Raw genomic sequence first — 21,779 nt, 5'->3', positions numbered from 1 at the left:
GTTTTAGCGATAGGGAGACAGAAAGAGATACACACACACACAAAAGTGGAGAGAGAGAGGAGGGAGACAGATGTGCAGAACCAGAGAACAGTGCACCGCTGGAGGCTGTGGGGTTCAGAGGGAGACTCTGCCCCTAATATAGCCCCACTATTGTGTAACAAGAGGTAACGAAAAGGCAGAACCGGAACAATTTGACCCCAGCAGGTGACTCAGATGTGTGTTGAGACAATGAGTGACTCTTTAACCAGCTCCAGGAAAAATGCTGCAGGTCGGAGCTCATCCCAGTACAGGTTAACATTTTAACCCCAGGAACAACATGGCATATCTGTTACAAAACAATCTCTACATAATATGGAACTCAGGTCAAGTTTGCATTGCTTAGTTCAAGGAAACTATGGACTTTAGGGAAATATGACAGGGAACTACAATTATAGTGAGAATTCCCTTTCCAAAAAATATGATGAAAAGAAAGAAGCACCAGATTAATTCGGTGCTGATTAATGTGAGTCACATGGCAGTTGAGAAGTTTGTGGAGAGAAGAGGTGATTAGCTACAGTATTAGGGCCCTGTTTACTAAACCGCGTTATAGGCGCGTTAGCATTTTTAATGCACATTAACCGTGTATGTGTGCTGTGTACGCGCCTACAATATCCCTATAGGCGCCTACACGGTTAGTGCATGTGCTAATTATAGGTGTACTCACTCTGCTGCTCCCCAGTATCTCTCCACACTCGTCCTTCCCTACACCCCTTCCCATGCACTCCGCTCCGTGGATAAATCCTTCTTATCTGTTCCCTTCTCCGCTACTGCCAACTCCAGACTTCGCGCCTTCTGTCTCCCTGCACCCTACACCTGGAATAAACTTCCTGAGCCCCTACGTCTTGCCCCTTCCTTGGCCACCTTTAAATCTAGACTGAAAGCCCACCTCTTTAACATTGCTTTTGACTCGTAACCACTTGTAACCACCTGCCTCCACCTACCCTCCTCCTTCCTGTACACAATAATTGATTTGATTACTTTATTTTTTGTCTATTAGATTGTAAGCTCTTTGAGCAGGGACTGTCTTTCTTCTATGTTTGTGCAGCGCTGCGTATGCCTTGTAGCGCTATAGAAATGCTAAATAGTAGTAGCAATCCTAGCTAGAAGAGGTGGGGGGCTTTTATTGCTTTTTTTTTAAGTCAGTTTGGGAGGGCAGTTTGCCCACCTCCCTTCCCCTTGGGGTGTTTTCATGTTCAGTGGGTAAGGGGTTTATTTATCCCAGCAGGCAAGGGGAATGTGAACCCTGTCAGAGTTCCAGCCAAAACAGAATAGGTTTGGCATGTTGAACATGGATAGCCTGGGTTCTCTGGCATTACCACTGGAGACCAGTTCCAGACATTCAGTCAATGGAGAGCCTTGGACCTGAACTACTTAGCATCACCACAGGAGTTTGGGAGGGTCTACATTCAGGTATGAGATTACAGTCAGACTTGGACATTACCGTCTAGTCAGATTTATGAATCAATTTCTTATGTTGGGCTGAAAAGGGCTAATAATGTAATGATTGGTTCTGTTATTAAATTATTGTTATATAAAAGTTTGTTGTTGATAAAGCTGTGGCCTTGATGTAACCCCAGTAGTTATACTTTTCTGATCCATTTTGGCTGTGGATAGATATTGCAATTTAATTACTGAGTTCAGGGGTTACAGTTGAAAAGAACAAAGAACTGCAGCAACAGCACTGAAAGCCTCCTTCCCCAAAAAAAAACCTCCACGCTCCATCCCCATCTCCTAAGTGGGGATAAGTTAGGATGGGAGAGGGTGCCCATGTCATTGTTCAATAGTGACACATACTGTCCTGACTCAGGTAGGCTTGTTTATTAAGAGCATTTCTAGGACATAGGCCACCAATCCAATGTTCACTCACGGTGGCTTATAATATATTTAAAAAAGTTTGAAATTCAAAGTCTTGTGGGTGTCCTTGTAATTCAAAGAGACTCGACAATCCTAAATAGCTAATTAACCAATAAGGAACCTCAAAGCTCCTGATAGGGAAAACATTGCATATAATGCTGAATCCACTATTACAACAAGGAGTAGAGTAATATCATTGGTTCTAGTGAAAGAAAACCAGAGAGCAAATAAACCATGCGCAAAAACTCATATCTAAATGAGAAAAAAATGGATGGTGTAAAAAAACTTTCCTTCTCAATCACAAATACTATGAATTCACAAGGTAAGACACCAAACCCCAAAACTACCGTGCCGGACCTATGCCCGGACATGTAACATACCCCCGTGAACACATCCACCCACCAAGACACAACCTTTCACTCCTATAGCCCTGCTGCTACTTGTCTACAACTATAAAATGTCATTGTTTGCAGATTGAAAAATACAGTTGGATCGCAGTCAGGTAAATGTCCTTTACTTATCTTATAGACTTGTAGTTTTATAATGACTTGTAGGAGTTAGGCTGCTCGTGGTGGAGCCGGGAAGTCTTTAAACTGTTTAGCAAAATTTTGATGACACCATCCCATGTCGCCTTGCTACTGGTATGCTAGCGTTTTTTAGTGTGCTCTAACAAATAGCACACACTACACTACTACTACTACTACTATAAATCACTTCTATAGCGCTACCAGTCGTACGCAGCACTTTACAATTGAACATGAAGAAAGACAATCCCTGCTCAAAAGAGCTTACAATCTAAATCAGGACAAACAGACAGGATCAATAAGGATAAGGCAAGGACAGACAGAAGGACACAAGGATAAGATAGAAGTGACAAGTCAGGAGTCGAAAGCAGCATCAAACAGGTAGGCCTTTAGCCCGGATTTGAAGGCAGCCAGGGATGGAGCTAGACGTAATGGCTCAGGAAGCCTATTCCAGGCATAAGGTGCGGCGAGATAGAAGGAGCGGAGTCTGGAGTTAGCGATGGAGGAGAAGGGTGCAACTGGGAGAGATTTGCCTAGTGAACGGAGTTCTAGGGAAGGAGTGTAGGGAGAGATGAGGGTGGAGAGGTAGTGAGGGGCTGCAGAGTGAATGCACTTATAGGTCAATAAGAGGAGCTTGAATTGTATACAGAAACAGATAGGGAGCCAGTGAAGCGATTTCAGGAGAGGGCTGATATGGGCATAACGACTTTGGCGAAATATTAGTCATGCAGCAGAGTTTTGAACAGATTGAAGAGGAGAGAGATGGCTGAGCGGAAGACTTGTGAGAAGCAAGTTGCAGTAGTCTAACGAGAGGTGATGAGAGTGTGGATGAGGGATCTGATAGCGTGTTCAGAAAGGAAAGGGCGAATTCTGGCGATATTATAAAGGAAGAAACGACAGGTTTTAGCAATCTGTTGAATATGGGCAGAGAGGGAGGAGTCGAAGATGACCCCAAGGTTGCGAGCAGACGAGACAGGAAGAATGAGCGTGTTGTCGACAGAAATAGAGAATGGGGAAAGGGGAGAGGTTGGTTTAGGAGGGAAGATAAGGAGTTCAGTTTTGGACATATTGAGTTTCAGGTGGCGGTGAAACATCCATGCAGCAATGTCAGAGAGGCAGGCAGATACCTTGGATTGGATTTCTGCCGAGATTACTGGTGTGGAGAGGTAGATCTGGGAGTCATCAGCGTAAAGGTGATACTGAAAGCCGTGTGATGAGATCAAAGCACCAAGGGAGGAGATATAGAAAAAGGAGAGGTCCTAGAACAGATCCTTGAGGTACACCCACTGACAGCGGGATAGAGGAAGAGGAGGAACCACCAGAGTATACACTAAAAGTACGCTGTGAGAGATAAGAAGAGAACCAGGAGAGAGCAGAATTTCGAAATCCAAGTGAGGACACTACACCCATAAGAATATTTGGATGTCTCTAGCATTAGTGTGCACTAAAAATGCAAGTGCACCTTAGTAAACAGGGCCCTAAGTGCTTTGAAAATACACATCCACGTAATATTTTCAAGGGTTACACTATCAGGCATCTCAGTTGTTATTCTCAGTTACTTTTTTATTTTATTTTAATAACAATATCACAAGTACAAACTTGTTAAAGAAAAAGAGAACATATTAATCTATATTGGCAATAATTAAAGAAGCATTAACATAAAAAAGAAACAATAATTACATTTTTTATGTTTCAACAATTTTTTATTGATAAGGTCACATGGTATACAATTCCATCTCAGTCAATATAAATCGTATAACAGCGAAGAATAATTACATTTTTAAAAACTCCTTCTTAGACCACAATCAAAAGGGGGGAGTGGACTAAACAAGATAAGATCCAATCAAGGAAAAAGAAAAATAAAGAAAGGCTATAGCCTATAGCGTGTAGTTATCCCCATCCATACGCCAATAACTCAACAGTTAAATGGTTCCGGCTGACATCTTCTTTAAAACCAAAAAGGCTTTTCATTCTTCTGGTAGAAAAAAAGCCATATTTTATTCCACCATATTTAATCATGCACTTGCATGGATAACCCAACAAAAAATATGCTCCCAAGTTTAAAGCTTCTTGTCTCAACACCAGAAAAACTTTCCTTCAATCTTGTGTCTATTCATATCCAGGTATATCCAAATCTTTTCCCATAAAAGAGTGAGTGAGAGTTCCAAAAATACAATCTCATCACCGCATTCAGACCCCCTTTTACTAAGGCGCGCTCATGTTTTTAGCGTGCACTAAAATTGGGCATGCGCTAAACATTAGAGACGCCAATGCATTCCTATGGGCGTCTCTAATGATTAGCATGTGCCCAATTTTAGTGCGCACTAAAAACGTGAACGAGCCTTAGTAAAAGACCTCTTCAAATCTTGTTCACTTCACACATGAATGATACTAACAGGGTAGCCCATTCAGACTCCTCAGATAGTGAAGTTTCCAGAATTGCTGAAACTTTTCATTGATCTACTTGAGTCAAAGTTCCCGGTTGTTCCTCTGGATTATTTGGAATAGCAGGAATGTAGAAAGCTCTATTTACAGGAGGAATAGCTTCTGCAGGAAATTTTAACATGCTAATCAAATATGTCTTAAATGCATCACCAGGAGAAATACCAGGAGACTTTGGAAAACTCAAAAGCCAGAGATTAAGCCTTCGATTGAAATCTTCCATTTGCTCTAGTTTAGAATGCAATACATTCCTATCTTTAACCATAGATGTAGTAAGTTCTTGTAAAGATTTAATCTCACTCTGATTATGTTGGATTTGACTTGAAAATTCAGCTCTAACATCATCCAGATTCTTTGAGCGTCAACTTTACTCACAAGTGCTGTCACCTCACCAACCAATTTGGTAACCGTCACGTCCAAATTCCGAAGAGACTCCCAAATGCTCTCCAGCGTAACCACATGGAATATCCTTCTCTTATTTTTATAGCAGCCTAGAACCCAGAACTACTGCTGCCTCTGAAAAATCCCGCAGGATTCTCTTCCTTGTTAGGGGCCTCCAAGCCCACAACTTCTTCTGCAGGAAACCCCTTTGATGCCGCAGGTTTTAGAAGGACATGGCAGTTCGTTGAGTTCCAGGGCAAAAGGGAAACATCAAGCCCCAGGGTCACAAGAACTCCTTCTCCCAGGACCAAAGCAGGGATTGCCTCTAGCAGTAATATCTGAATATCACCTGTTGAGCAGGGGAAGAAGTTTTGGCAGTTGGGGGAACGATCTTAACCACCTCCTTCCGCTTCATATGTGGCATCAATGCAAGTGGAATAGAGCCACAAGAAAATCAGAATAGCAGGTAGGAGACATGGGTGTAGCCAGACCTCAATGTTTGGGGGTCCAGAGCCCCTCAATGTGTGGGGGCATAGTTTGGCCTGCCCCCCCCCTGCTGCAGCACACACCCCACCCCAACCCACATCAGCTGAAGCCTTTCTCCAGCGCTGTTCTCTGCGTATTGCCTGCCCTGCTTCCCTTCACATCGCCAGCCAAACCAGGGGCCCTGGATTCAATTTAGGGGGCCCAGGCCCCCAAAACCCACTGTAGCTATGGCACTGATAGGAGAGCCAACAAATGCTGTCAGGTCACGCCACCATCTTACTATTCCCCCCTCCCTCTTGACTCATTACTTCTCAGTTATTTGAAACTGTTTCCTTATTACGTTGTTCATGGTCTGTCTTCTTTTGTCACCTTTCACTGCTGCTTCTTTTCATTTCATCTTTATCTCTTTCTCCTTCTCTATTTGTCTCTGACATATCTCCTGCCTTTTTTTCATGCCCTTTCCGCATCTTAATTTAATTTAATACATAGTTTTATAGCCTGCCCCTTTTGGCTTAATAAGCTATACAGAGCAGGAACCTTAAAAACAAACAATTGTTACAAATATTACACAATTTCCTTTATCCACCCTCCTGATTTCTATGTGTTAAAACACATGCGGACTGTGAAAAATTGCAGGTTGACCTTAAGAAACTGGAAGACTGGGCATCCAAATGGCAAATGAAATTTAATGTGGACAAATGCAAGGGGATGCACATTGGGAAGAATAAGCTGAATCATGGTTACCTGATGCTAGGGTCCACCTTGGTGGTCAGCGCTCAAGAAAAAGATCTAAGTGTCGTTGTAGACAATATGCTGAAATCTTCTGCCCAGTGTGCGGTGATGGCCAAAAAAGCAAATAGGATGCTAGGAATTATTAGAAAAGGGATGGTAAATAAGACCAAGAATACTGTAATGCCTCTGTATCACTCAATGATGCAACCCAGTGGCGTAGGCAAGGGTGGGCCCAGGCCCACCCAATTTGAGCTCAGGCCCACCCAGTAGCAGCACACCTATGATGTGACTGGCAGGGATCCTCATGCCCCACCAGCCGAAAACTCCCAACAACTGTCCCTCCTGAATACCTTGTAAATAGAAGATCTTGGCCTGCAGCGAGCAGCGACTGACACATACTGTTCACACCAGCCCCACAGCCTCCCCTTTGATGTATTCCTGCCTATGTGGAAACAGGAAGTTGCATCAGAGAGAAGGCTGTGGAGCCAATATGAGCACTGCGTATTAGTTGCTGTTTGCTGCCGGTGAAAATCTGCTATTTAAAGGGTATGCATGGAAGGGGGGATGTTTGAGAGACCATATCACATGCAGGCAAGAGAGGGAGAGACCAAATCACTCGTGGGACAGGGTGGAGTTCTGCCCACCTATCTTGGGCCCAGGCCCACCCAAAATTGGGTGTCTGGCTACGCCCCTGGTGCAACCTCACCTTGAATACTGCATTCAGTTCTGGTCGCTGTATCTCAAAAAAAATACAGCAAAAGTAGAAAAGATTCAAAGGAGAGTGACCAAAATGATAAAGGGGATGAAACCCCTCTCGTATGAGGAAAGGCTAAAGAGGTTAGGGCTCTTCAGCTTGGAAAAGAGATGACTGAGGGGAGATATTATTAGGAAAGGGAAGGTTTTTTTTCATTATCATGTTATCAAGACCCTCCTGTAAGCTAAATGTACACTTTCATAAATGTTGCCACTACTCAAGATCTATTGTAAGCCACATTGTGTCTGCAAAGAGGTGGTAAAATGTGGGATACAAATGCAATAAATAAATACTATAATGCCTTTGTATCACTCTATGGTGTGTCTGCACCTTGAGTATTGTGTTCAGTTCTGGTCGCCGTATCTCAAAAAAGATACAGCGGAATTAGAAAAGGTTCAAAGAAGAATGACCAAAATGATAAAGGAGATGGAACTCCTCTCGTATGAGGAAAGGCTGAAGAGGTTAGAGCTCTTCTGCTTGGAGACGGATGAGGGGAGATATGACTGGGGTCTACAAAATCTTGAGTGGTGTAGAACGAATAGAAGTAAATCGATTTTTTACTTATTCCAAAAGTACAAAGACTAGGGGACACTAGAGGAAGTTACATGGAAATACTTTTAAAACAAATAGGAGGAAATATTTTTTCACTCAACGAATAGTTAAGCTCTGGAACTCTTTGCCGGAGGATGTGCGGTTAGCGTATCTGGGTTTAAAAGAGGTTTGGACAAATTCCTGGAGGAAAAGTCCATAGTCTGCTATTGAGATAGACGTGGGGAAGCAACTGCTTGCCCCGGGATTGGTAGCATGGAATATTGCTACTAATTGGGTTTCTGCCAGGTACTTGTGACCTGTCTTGGCCACTGTTTGGAAAACAGGATACTGGGCTAGATGGACCACTGGTATGTTCTTACGTTCTTATGATATGATTGAGATCTACAAAATCCTGAGTGGTGTAGAACGAGTAGAAGTGAATTTATTTTTTTCTCTTTCAAAAAGTACAAAGACTAAGGGACACTCAGTGAAGTTACATGGAAGTACTTTTAAAATGGATAGGAGGAAATATTTTTTCACTCAGGGGCCCTTTTACTAAAGGGTTGTCATGTGGCAACAGGCTTGCCATGCACCAATCTGGAACTGCAGTAGCCCCCACCCCAGCATGTGCCATTTCCGGCGCTACAAAAATATTTTCTGGGGTTTTTTTGTAGCGCTGGTACTTACATGGCAGTAATCGGGCAGCGCTTTCCTCTGGGTTAGCGCGTGAGCCCTTACTACCACCTCCATGGGTGGTGGTAAGTGCTTCCCCCCCCCCCCCCAAAAAAAATGGCTGCGTGATAAGTGATTCACTTACCGCACTGCCATTTCTTTTCGGGAAAAAAAGATAGCCTTTTACCCGCAGTAAAAGGGGGCTTCGGCGCGCTTCAAAAACATGCACTGATGCTAGCACAGGCTCCCTTTTACTGCAGCTTAGTAAAAGCACCCCTCAATTAATATTTAAGCTCTGGAGCTAATACTACTACGATTTATCACTTCTATAGCGCTACAAGGCATACGCAGCGCTGTACACCATATACAAAAAGACAGTCCCTGCTCAAAGAGCTCACAATCTAAAAATGGAATGTTGCTAGTGGAATAGCAACATTCCATGTAGAATCTCAAATAGTAGCAACAGAATCGCCAATAGTAGCAACATTCCATGTAGAATCTCAAGTAATAGAAACATTCCAGAATCTCAAATAGTAAGAACATCCCATGTTCCACTGCACTAACCACTAGGCTATTCCTCCACTAGCAACATTCCATCTAGAAGCCTGCCCTTGCAGATCAGCAACGCAGCCACGCAGGCTTCTGTTTCTGTGAGTCTAGCGTCCTGCGTCAGACTCACAGAAACAGAAGCTTGCGCAGCCGCGTTGCTGATCTGCAAGGGCAGGCTTCTACATTACTACTACTACTTATCACTTCTATAGCGCTACAAGGCATACGCAGCGCTGTACACCATACACAAAAAGACAGTCCCTGCTCAAAGAGCTCACAATCTAAATAACACATTTAGTCCAGAGTATTTATAGGGAAGTGTTTATATCTATTTGGTTTGACCACAATCTAAATAAGACCGGTAACAGACAGAACAACTAAGAGGTAAGGGAATTAAAGAGGAGGGGAGAAAAGGTACAGGGCAAGTGAGCAGTGGTTAGGAGTCAAAAGCAGCGTCAAAGAGGTGGGCTTTTAGCTTGGACTTGAAACGGCCAAAGATGGGGCTAGACGTACATGCTCGGCAAGTCTATTCCAGGCGTGAGGTGCAGCGAGATAAAAGGAATGGAGTCTGGAATTAGCAGTAGAGGAGAAGGGGACAGACAAGAGAGATTTGTCAACAGAACGGAGTGCTCAAGGGGGGGGGGGTGTAGGGAGAGACAAGAGTGGAGAGGTACTGGGGAGCAGCAGAGTGAATACACTTATAGGTCAGTAAGAGAAGTTTGAATTGAATGCGGAAATGGATAGGGAGCCAGTGAAGTGACTTGAGGAGAGGGCTAATGTGAGCATAGCGATTTTGGCGGAAAGTGAGTCGTGCAGCAGAGTTTTGGACTGATTGAAGAGGAGAGCAGTTTCAATCTGACTTATAGAACAGAGCCTTCCCTCCTCCCTTTCTTGTGTCTTAGGAAATTTTCACTTATTATACGGGTCCTTTTAGCATGCTGTGGGAGAATGGACCTGGGGGCTGGTTTTCCCGCACACCAGGGCCCGTTTTACCACAGCGGGTAAAAAAAACCCCGGCACACATGGCCATGCGGTAAGAGAATCCTTACCGCATGGCCATGCGGCAGGGAGTCCTTACCGCCACCTATTGAAGTGGCGATAAGGGCTCCTGTGCTAAACCCGGTGATAACTGGGCAGGGCACAGCGGTGCCCGATTACCACCAGGTTATCGCCGCAAACGCCATTTCTGGGAGTTTTGCTTTTCCCCCAGAAATGGTGCACGCTCGGGGCGGGACTACCGCTGGCAGCTGCATTGGCCCGGCGGTAGTCCTGGAAGTGTGAGCAGTCGGCCCGCGTTGGACTTACCACCGCTCTGTACAAGGGTCCCATAATGATTTGCTTGTAACCTAGGGCTCCTTTCCCCCTTTATTCCTTTATAATCATTGCGAACTACTTAACTCAAGGAGAGGAAATATCTTTCTTTAAAAACAGAGGTGTGTTTGGGTTTCTTTTTTTTGAAACTGGCTTGTTGTATTGTCACGGTGTTCTGTTTTAGTGATCTTCACTTGTATGGATTGTTCACTTGTTATTTGTTTATACTTCAATAAAAGTGACTTCCAAAAATGAAAAATAACAATAATTATAAAGTCATACTCTCCTATCCTGGTACCATACCTGAGAACTTCATAACAAAGAGAAGGATCAGTGGGCCAGTAGTGAGGTCAAAATATGTTATTTGGGATGGTCCTCTGCCAAACACAGCCAGAATAGTTTTTACCTCAATACAGGTGTAGTTCTCTTTCTGTTTATAGTTTTAATTTTTTTTTTTAATACTACCACAGAATACTCCACTGCTGACACAGTAAAACGAGGCTGTACTTAAAGTTTTCTGGGCCATGGTGATGCTATTTGTTTCCACTTTATTCCTGTCCAAAGATTACATGAGCAGTGATATATTATATGGTCACACACTGGCTTGATCCAGATAGTACTCAGAATGAAAACTCGCTGGGGAGAGAGATAGAGAAGAGGGTTAGTTGTATTGTGATTTCCAGTAAATTATCTATTTTCTGTTGCTCGTGGCCTTCGCCCTCACCACAGGACCCCTGACCCTAGTGAAGTTATTTAGCTAAATCTAAAAACTAGTCTAATCCGGTGCTGACTTGGAATTCCAGAAGTAAGCGGCACTTGTTTGATTTCATGGCCCAAGTCCAGTTGCAAAGATCTGCCACCATGTGGTGAAAAGGGGTCAAAGATCTATTATTATTTTGGACATATAACAAGCAAGACAGCCCAATGCAATGATCCCAAATATAGCATTAACATGCTATATAGTCTGATGGGGGGGGGGGGGGATAAGGGAGGTAGACCCCTCATGTGACTTGTCGTGGTCCTTCAAAGGTCACGTGGCTGTTTAGGGTATATATGATATACGATTTCAATACTTTGAAAAGTTGAATATTCAAATATATAAACTGTGAATACAATGTTTGATTTCTCTGACAGACTTCTTTGGCAGGAAAGAGAGTGAAAGAGGCTCAAACAGGCTAAGAATGAGAAAAGAGACCACTGGAGTGAAGGAAAATGGAAAGACACCCTGGGTTTAATAAGAAAAAAAACATGATAGAGGCAGGCAAATGGAAGAGTTGAGACAGTCTAGTGAAGAAGGTAACGAGAAAAAGGTAAAGGACCAACAGCATGAAAAGCAGGAGACAAGACAGAAATATTTTTTGCAGTACTGCTGATTTACTAGACAAGAATGTTAGATGAAAAATCTCAAAAACATGCAGATTCCAAGCTGAGAAAACAGAAATGAAAATAAAGGGGGATGGGATTACATGCACTGTCTTTCTGTGGTTACCATCAAAGTGGTTTACATATTATGTACATGTACTTATTTTTGTACCTGGGGCAATGGAAGTTTAAGTGAGTTGCCTAGAGTCACTGGGCATCAACCCTATTCCCTTGGTTCTTAGGCCACTGCACTAACCATTAGACTATTCCTCCAAGACATAATACATAATGTGGAGGGGAGGGAGGGATGGGAGAAAACTATTATATTTTTTGACAACGTTGAATTGGAGTTAGAGTGTTTAGTGAAAATGCACAGCTTGCAAGCTGAATTTGTGGATTCGGTATCATTATTGTGGCGTTCAATAAAAAAATATTCAAATTAAAAAAAAAAATACATAACATGGGGGGGCATAATCGAACGTCGCCGGCGAAATAGATTTCCGGTGATCTATTTTGGCGGCAGTGCAATAGCTGGCCGGAACTGTATTATTGAAAAAGATGGCCGGCCATCTTTTTTTTTCGATAATACGGTTTAGCCCGGCCAAATGCCAGAGTTCGCCGGGTTTGAGATGGCCGGTTTTGTTTTTCAGCGATAATGGAAAAAAAAATGCTGGCCATCTCAAACCCGGCAAAATCCAAGGCATTTGGCCGTGGGAGGAGCCAGCATTTGTAATGCACTGGTCCCCCTCACATGCTAGGGCACCCTAGGAGGCACTTCTAAAAATGTTTAAAAAATACAAAAAAAGCTCCCAGGTGCAAAGCTCCCTTACCTTGGGTGCTGAGCCCCCCAAATCCCCCCCAAACCCACTCCCCACACCTCTACTCCATTACCATAGCCCTTATGGGTGAAGGGGGGCACTTACATATGGGTACAGTGGGTGTTGGGGGGGTTTGGAGGGCTCAACACTTAGCACCACAAGAGTAACAGGTAGGGGGGGGGATGGGCCTGAGTCTGCCTGCCTGAAGTGCACTGCACCCATTAAAAACTGCTCCAGGGACTTGCATACTGCTGTCAGGGACCTGGGTATGACATTTGAGGCTGGCATACAGGCTGGCAAAAAAGTGCTTTATTTTTACTCTTTTCATGTGGGAGGGGGTTGGTGACCACTGGGGGACTATGGGAAGGTCATCCCCCATTCCCTCCAGTGGTCATCTGGTCAGTTGAGGCACCATTTTGAGGCTTGGTCGTGAAAATAAAAGGACCAAGTAAAGCCGGCGAAATACTGCTTAATGCCGCTTTTTTTTCCATTATCCATGAAAGCCGGCCATCTGGTAGCCACGCCCATGCCTGCCCATGTCCCGTCTTCACTTCACCGGCAACACACCCCTTTGAACTTTCGCTGGCGAGGCGACGGGAAAGCGGCGATGCTGTCAAAAAAGCAGCTTTCGATTATACCGATTTCGCCGCTTTTCCAAGATCGCCGGCCATCTCCCGATTTATGTTGAAAGATGGCCAGCAATCACTTTCGAAAATGAGCTGGATAGTAACATAGTAGATGATGGCAGTTAAAGACCTGCACGGTCCATCCAGTCTGCCCAACAAGATAAACTCATTACACATGGTATGTGATACTTCATATGTATACCTGACCTTGATTTGTCCTTGCCATTTTCATGGCACAGACCATAGAAGTCTGCCCAGCACTGTCCTTGTTCTAACATTTCTTAAGTTAACATCTATGCCCCTTAAAAGCTACACTGCAGCCCATCCAAATCTATTCAGCCACAACAAGGGCATAGACCGTAGACGTGTGTCTAGCATTGGCCTTGTTCTCCACTTACTGATGCTGCCTCTGTCTAGTCACGATCAGGGCACAGACCGTAGAAGTCTGCCCAGCACTGGCTTTGCTTCCCAATTACTGGTGTTGCCACCCAATCTCCACTAAGTTTCTGTGAATCAATTCTTTCTATTCCTTTGTGTTTATCCCACACATTTTTGAGTTCCGTTACTGTTTTCATCTCCACCATCTCCTGCGGAAGGGCATTCCCAGTACCTACCACCTTCTCCATGAAAAAATACTTCCTAATAGTATTCCTGAGTCTGCCCCCTTCAACCTCAATTCATGACCTCTAGTTCTACTGCCTTCTCTTCTCTGGAAAAGGTTTGTTTGCGGATTAATACCTTCCAAATATTTGAATGTCTGTATCATATCACCCCTGTTTTTCCTTTCCTCTAGGGTATACATGTTCCGGTCAGCAAGTCTCTTCTTGTACGTCTTGCAATGTAAATCCCATTCCATGTGTGCACCACTTCAAGTCTTTTTGCATCCTTAGCAAGAAATGGCCTCCAAAACTGAACACAATACTCCAAGTGGGGCCTCACCAATGACTTGAAGAGGGGTATCAACACATCCTTTCTTCTGCTGGTTATACCCCTCTCTATGCAGCCTAGCATCCTTCTGGCCATGGCCACCGCCTTGTCACATTGTTTCTTCACCTTCAAATCCTCAGACACCATCAGCCGAAGGTCCCTCTCCTAAGTCGAGCTTACAAATCTCTCCCCTCCTCTCCGCAATCTCTCTTTTGGGTTTCTGCACCCAAGTGCATCACTCTGCTCTTCTTGGCATTACATTTTAACTAATACAATATAACTAGAAAAATAATAATTCACTACTGTGTTCAAATACAAAACCTCACTATAAACACAGAAAAATTATATTATATACAATACAATGAGTGAACTAACAAGGTATACAGAGAACTGAATGGAAAACACATTTATTACAATAATATATGAAGACCCAGAAAATTCAAATGTCATCGGATCAGAAGCTGGTGCATGGTCGCATGATAAACGGCACGATGTGTATGCAGCGCGTTGAGAAACGCACTGTGGAACGGACTCTTCTCAGGGAGGATCAGTCATGATAAACTTAGTCGAAGATTTTGTCTAAAGAAGAATTTGAAAATGTATTGAAGCGTATCCTTTTGAAAAAGCTAGTAGTGAAACTCAGCCAGAGTCAAGCAAATACTGTTAATAATTCTTGAGCTGGCACACTCGAGAAGGACTTTGGTGTTTTACAACATAGGATACCACTTTTCATATATATATGAGAAATGGAAGTTGGAAACCGGATTGCTTGGGATGGATTAGGTTTATGGACTCATTTGATTAGAGACGTTAAAAGACAACACATTCAGCAGACACCATATATTTAATGGTGCAAATTTGTGGACTGGGACATATACATAGATTGAATTACACTGTTTGGAACATAGATGGGTTTTATATATCAGATAAGTATAGTTCTGTGTGATGGGTATAATCCACATTGTGCCATTTATCATGTGACCATGCACCAGTTTCTGACCCGATGACATTTGAATTTTATGGGTCTTTACATATTATTGTAATAAATGTGTTTTGCATTCAATTCTTTGTATCCCTTGTTAGTTCACTCACTCATTGGGATTTTTTTAAATATAATTAAAAAAATATTTGTATTATAATTTTTTCTGAGATTAAATGTTAACTGTCAGACCTTTGACCATTCTTCTAATGTTTCAAAATCCCTTCTCATGGTTTCTACTTCCTCCAGGGTATCCACTCTATTGGCTATCTTCATGACATTCGTAAAAAGGCAAACCTTTCCTTCTAACTATCAATATCTCTCACGAATATAGTAAACAGAATCAGCCCTAGCACCGACCCCTGAGACAGTCCACTCACTCACCTTCCTTTCCTCCAAGCGGATTCCGTTTACCACCACCCTCTGTTGCCTGTTGGTCAATCAGTTTCCTATCCAGTTCACCACTTTGGGTCCTAAGTTCAGCCCTCTCAGCTTATTCACGAGTCTTCTGTGAGGGACAGTATCAAAGGCTTTGCTGAAATCCAAGTAGATTATATCTAGTGCATGTACCTTCATTCAGTTCTTTGGTCACCCAGTCAAAGAAGTCAATAAGATTCATTTGGCAGGATTTTCCTTTGATAAAGCCATGTTGCCTCGGATCCTGTGACCCGTTGGCTTCTAGAACATTAACTATCCTTTCTTTTAGCAGCGACTCTATTATTTTTCCTACCACTGATGTGAGACTTACCAGCCTGTAGTTTCCCACTTCTTCCCTGATGAAGAATAATAGAGAAAAAAAAAATCTTTTCTAGATAGTTTGGTTCAACCCTCCTCATATCAACTTTGCTCTCATGAAACACTCACCAACTTATGGTGCATCCTTCACAACAGATTTGATGCAATTAGGTCTACTAAGTATTGACTTTAAGGAGGAAGGGAGCAACCACACACACACACACACACACACACACCTAATATAGTCTCATAAGCCTCTCATTTCTATAGTATCGAGGCTGTAAAGAAAAGTCAAAATTACTACAAAGTTACTGTATGGTTATTATAGGTGTTCTCTGTAGACAAGATTAATCAGAAACACGAGTGAGTGATATCATGGGCCGGCAGTGGCTCGGAACAGATTTCCCAGAGTTCAGACATAGTGTAAATTTCTGAGCATGCACACCCACAACCATGTGCAGCAGTGTCTACAGTGTATTCCACAGTTCAAGAGGAACGTTTCAGGAGCTGGTGTGACTGATTAACCCTGATGTCTACGGAGAACACCTATAACAGCTAAGCAACTATCTCCCTCAACAAGCTGAATCAGGCACACAAGTGGACAGCTCCCAAGCTGAAGGTTGCTCCAGTTTACATACAAAACTTTTCATTGTTAGAAAGAGGCCCAGTCAGATGGTGATGCAAGAGTTGAATAGATAAGAAAGACAGATGGCTCAGGACTGCTTGAACAAAAGCATTGTCTACAATTGAAGACTGCTCCAGGGAAATGAAGTTATGGCGCGAGACTTTCCAACAAAACATATTTTAAGAGAGCCATGGTGGCAGCAGTGGCTCTTACTTGATGAAGCTTGATTGTACTAATTAGAGCAGTGACTCTCAACCAGTGTGTCATGAAGAGCTGGGAGGTGTGTAAAAAACAAACAAACCCCAAATTCAACATAGAAAGGCCTCAACAGCCACATTTGCCTGCAGGCTGAGGACAGCACAAAGCAGGGAACCAGGTACTTGAAATTCTCATAACTGCTCCCTAATTTTGCCTTCTGCATAATTCCAATGACCAGTGTTGCCAGCAGCCCAAGCTGGAAATGTTGCAGGTCTACTTCCCTCCTCGCTCCCACCAGCAATCAGCATTACTGCCTCCTGCGCCTGCCTGTGCTTCCACCACAATCATTGCTGGCACCAGGCCAGGCTGTACCCTGCCTTTGGTCATGATCACTGCTGCCAGCCTGGCCCAGAAATGTGGTGTCTTCTGTTCCTCCACTGTGGCCACAATTACTGCCATTGCTGGCTGCAGAAGAGAATATGACCTGAGAGAACACCCTCACTTCCTCCCATCTGCATTTTCCTTCTGCCAGCTCTAATTATTGGTGTAACCAGGTATCAAACATGTTATTTTATTTAAATTTTATATTTTGTAGGAAGGTCAAGGATAGATATAGTGGAATTAGAAAAGGTGCAGAGAAGGGCGACAAAAATGATAAAAGGGATGGGATGACTTCCCTATGAGGAAAGGCTAAAGCGGCTAGGGCTCTTCAGCTTGAAGAAAAGATGGCTGAGGGGAGATATGATAGAGGTATATAAAATAATGAGTGGAGTGGAACAGGTAGACATGAAGTGTCTGTTTACTCTTTCCAAAAATACTAGGACTAGGGGGCATGCGATGAAACTGCAAAGTAGTAAATTTAAAATGAATCTGAGAAAATTTTACTTCACTCAATGTGTAATTAATCTCTGAAATTCGTTGCCAGAGAATATGGTAAAGGCGGTTAGCTTAGCAGAGTTTAAGAAAGGTTTGGACGGCTTTCTAAAAGAAAAGTCCATAGACTATTATTAAATTGGACTTGGGAAAATCTACTATTTCTGGGATAAGCAGTATAAAATGTTTTGTACGTTTTGGGGATCTTGCCAGGTATTTGTGACTGTTGGAAACAGGATGCTGGGCTTGATGGACCTTTGGTCTGTCCCAGTATGACAATACTTATGTACTTATGGAACCAGCATGGAGCACAGCAATCCATTCAATCCTCACCCTCCTTTCATCTAATTAATCAGTCCAGGCCATTTAATTCTGAACTGAAGATTTTAGTTTAACCTGGATTCTTCAGGCAAACAAATGGGACAATACTCAGCATCAACTATATTGAGGTAGAAATAGCCAAACAGTTGTTTACCACTTACAGCTTCTAGTACATAAGTAATGCCATACTGGGAAAAGACCAAAGGTCCATCGAGCCCAGCATCCTGTCCCCGACCGGCCAATCCAGGTCAAGGGCACCTGGCAAGCCACCCAAACGTACAAACATTTTATACAAGTTATTCCCGAAATTGTGGATTTTTCCCCAAGTCCATTTAGTAGCGGTCTATGGACTTGTCCTTTAGGAAACCGTCTAACCCCTTTTTAAACTCTGCCGAGCTAACCGCCTTCACTACGTTCTCCGGCAATGAATTCCAGAGTTTAATTACGCGTTGGGTGAAGAAAACTTTTCTCCTATTTCTTTTAAATTTACTACACTGTAGTTTCATCCAGGAACTCTGTGTCTTGCAGGAGGCTTCTGGCAAAGGTCTTTATACACCTTTACACACTTTGGGAGCTGCTCTCCCTAGAGGAAAGTTTCTTTGTCAGGCTCTTAGTAGTTAAATAGGGCTATACTCTATTTATCATTTCTATAGCGCTACAAGATGTACACAGCACTGTACACATTATGTGCAGGTGCTTTCTCTGACCCTAGTGGGCTCACACAATCTAAGAGGGGAGGGGGTTGTACCTGGGGCAATTGTTAGGTGACTCGCCCAGAGCTGCAGTGGGAATTGAACCCAGTTCCTCAGGATCTCAGTTCACTGCACTAAGCACTCCCAGGCTCTCTCAGCTTTTAATTATAAAGTCCTTTATAGATGATTCCTTCCGAATGGGAAATCAGCTATTGGGTATCTGTATCCTATAGATCTTCTGGGACTCTCCTCTGGTCTCCTCATGATCATTCAGGCTTTCTTTCAGCTTCTGTTCTCCTGAAAATGGTGGTGAGCTGGATCCCCCTTCCAGCTTTCACCTGTGAATACTGCAGCAGCTTTGTTCCTTCTCCCACTCATTCTCTCTCCGGGTACAGAGGCTGTGTCAGCCAAATACCCTTTTTCCTTCACGGAAGTGGCGCAATGGTCATAGCATAGCCAGATGCCTAATTTTGGGTGGGCCAACAGGTAAAATGTGTGGGCACAATGTATTTCCTCTCTGCCCCTCTCCCCCTCCCTTACATCTTCTCCAGCTCAACAAAATTTAAGTACAACTGGTATTTTTTCTCTACAGTCAGAATCATGTGGGGCCCTATATGTGGGAGTTTTAAAATGTATTTATATTACAGTAGGGAGGCCCAACACACTTGTTTGTCTAGGGCTCATCAAAGGGTTAATCCTGCCCTGAAGAGGTATCCCAGTGTTACACAATGATTTCAACTAAATGATTCCTTGGAACAAGGATTCCTGAATGAGGCTGAAAGGTGTGAAGACAAGGGAAGTTATCTGAATTCAAGAAAGCATGCGATAAGTAGGGTCTCGGAGAGAGGAAGAGATTGTAGAGTTGAACAAAAGTTGTGGAGGAAACATATGGATAGCTCATGTTGTCTTTATCTGCCATCATATGCTGTTTCTTTAAAGAGTTTAAGGAGCATGAGCTATTCCGATCAGCCTAATCTCATCTGAAGCCCCCTTCCAAAAGACAGAGGCATAGCATGAAGATGCCCTATCCTGGGCAATTGTTGTCTTCCCATTCTTTAAAGGCAGGATCACCAGGAGGATTGAATCCTGAGACCTAAAAACTGGTGTGGGATATACTTCTAAAACCATTTGCAAAGAAAAGAAGGGTTTGGATTATGCAAAGCCATGAAGATTAGGCAGCCAGCTGTGAACTGCTTAGCTGGCAACCCGCAGACAATTGTTAAATTAGGCACCAATTGGTTTTAAGTACCAATAATAGCCCTTAAGTGGCATTAATTAGTGCTAATTGGCACTAAATTGTAGTTACACTTGGCAGGGATCTTGCCGGGTATTTGTGACCTGGATTGGCCATTGTTGGAAACAGGATGCTGGGCTTGATGGACCTTTGGTCTGTCCCAATGTGGCAACACTTATGTACTTAGGATTCTGAATGGAATCTTGCTACTCTTTGGGGTTCTAAATGGAATGTTGCTATACACTTTGAAATTCTGCATGGAATCTTGTTATTCTTTAGAATTCCAGAATCTTGCTTCTCTTTGGGGTTCTACATGGAATGTTGCTATTGCTTGGGTTTCTGCCAGGTACTTGTGACCTGGATTGACCACTGTTGGAAACAGGATGCTGGGCTTGATGGACCTTTGGTCTTTCCCAGTATGGCAATACTTATGTACTTATGGTTAAATGGTATCTAGCGGCTATCCAGCAATATTCAACGGGAGATAGCTGGCTATCTCCCGCTGAATATCACCAGTTAGTGGCTAGCAGATAGCCGGTTATACCATGCAATATAATTGGCTATCCACCGATTTTTAGCATGGGTTTGGTGGTCATCTTTGGCCGCATGTATGGGTGGTATGTCTTTGGCCAGTTTGTACTTAACTGGCCAGTGCCAAATAATGGCTTATTATGTTACGTTATTAAGGATTTATCTCTCGCCAATTCTCAACCAATTTAGATTTGAGGTGAGTTACAACACTGTAAAAACTTGACAGCAGATATTTTAAAAATTACAAATAAACAAAATAAATAATCAAATTAAAAAGTTAAAGAGTAAGCCCACCCAATCTAGTAAATGGATCGGTTTTCAAAACGTTATGAAATAAATAATAGTTTTTCAACAGGCGCAATTCAGAAGGAAGATCATTCCAATAATGAGCCACCAAGAAGAAAAATGATTGAGAAAAGGTTGCCTTGAAATGTATATTTTGACTGACGGAAAGGCTAAAAATAAATTATTACACTTTCTTGAAGCTGACCTAGATCTTAACACAGTCACCAGCTGAGAACTTCCTTCAGGACACAAACCATCCAAAAACTTAAATACCAAAGTACTTTAAAGACAATCCAAGATTTCACGGGCAACCAATGTAAGGACTCACATGATCTAACCTGGCCAAAAATAAACCGGGTATTAAATGCCAGTCACCGGAAACGATCCGGCATTACCGCCGACCGCGGAAGTTAGCCAGGCTAACTCTCGTGGTCTGAATATCAGCCCCATAGCACCTAAGTGCTGTAATGTGTAATCACAAAGGGGACGTGTCCATGGGTGGGTCAGGGGCGTGCCTTGCAGTTGCACACCTAAGTTACAGAATACTATCACTTGCGTGCACAACTGCCAACTCCAGGTGCCACCAGTCTTTGATATGGCAGAAGTGTTCATGCCTAGAGATAAGCATGGTTCAATTAAAGAGTCAATCTCTGTACTAAAAAGACGAAAGAGAAAAACGCCTAGATTTCGACCCAAATCGGGAGATAGACGTTTATCTCACAAAAACGAATAAATCGGTATAATGGAAAGCCGATTTTGGACGTTTTCAACTGCACTCCATCGCGGAAGCGTACAAAGTTGACGGGGGCGTGTCGGAGGCATGACGAAGGTGGAACTGGGGCGTGGTTATCGGCTGAGGAGAGATGGGCGCCTTTCGCCGATAATGGAAAAAAAGTATGCGTTTGTAGCTAGAATTTAGGGCACTTTTCCTGGACCCTGTTTTTTCACGAATAAGGCCCCCAAAAGTGCCCTAAATGACCAGATTACCACCAGAGGGAATCGGGGATGACCTCCCCTGACTCCCCCAGTGGTCACTAACCCCCTCCCACCACAAAACATGATGTTTCACAACTTTTTATTTTCACCCTCAAATGTCATACCCACCTCCCTGGCAGCAGTATGCAGGTCCCTGGAGCAGTTGTTAGGGGTGCAGTGGACTTCAGGCAGGTGGACCCAGGCCCATCCCCCCCCCCTACCTGCTACAATTGTGCTGCTTAATGCTTAGTCGTCCAAGCCCCCCAAACCCACTGTACCCACATGTAGGTGCCCCCCTTCACCCCTTAGGGCTATAGTAATGG

General features: G+C 43.3%; 1 protein-coding gene across 1 annotated transcript in view; it reads right to left on the bottom strand.

Annotated features, from left to right (window-relative positions):
* Nucleotides 1–16,818: 16,818 nt before the first annotated feature.
* The window catches only part of LOC115479024 (condensin-2 complex subunit H2-like), a 148,892-nt gene continuing 143,931 nt past the window's right edge, over nucleotides 16,819–21,779 (bottom strand). Inside the window, exon 19 of the mRNA XM_030216733.1 lies at nucleotides 16,819–17,010. Within this exon, the coding sequence (XP_030072593.1) occupies nucleotides 16,819–17,010 (192 nt within the window). The remainder of the gene's footprint in view (nucleotides 17,011–21,779) is intronic.

Source organism: Microcaecilia unicolor, chromosome 10 (genome assembly GCF_901765095.1).
Source record: "Microcaecilia unicolor chromosome 10, aMicUni1.1, whole genome shotgun sequence".
In the NCBI taxonomy this organism is placed as follows: domain Eukaryota; kingdom Metazoa; phylum Chordata; class Amphibia; order Gymnophiona; family Siphonopidae; genus Microcaecilia; species Microcaecilia unicolor.
This window is presented reverse-complemented; position numbering and strand designations above follow the sequence as displayed.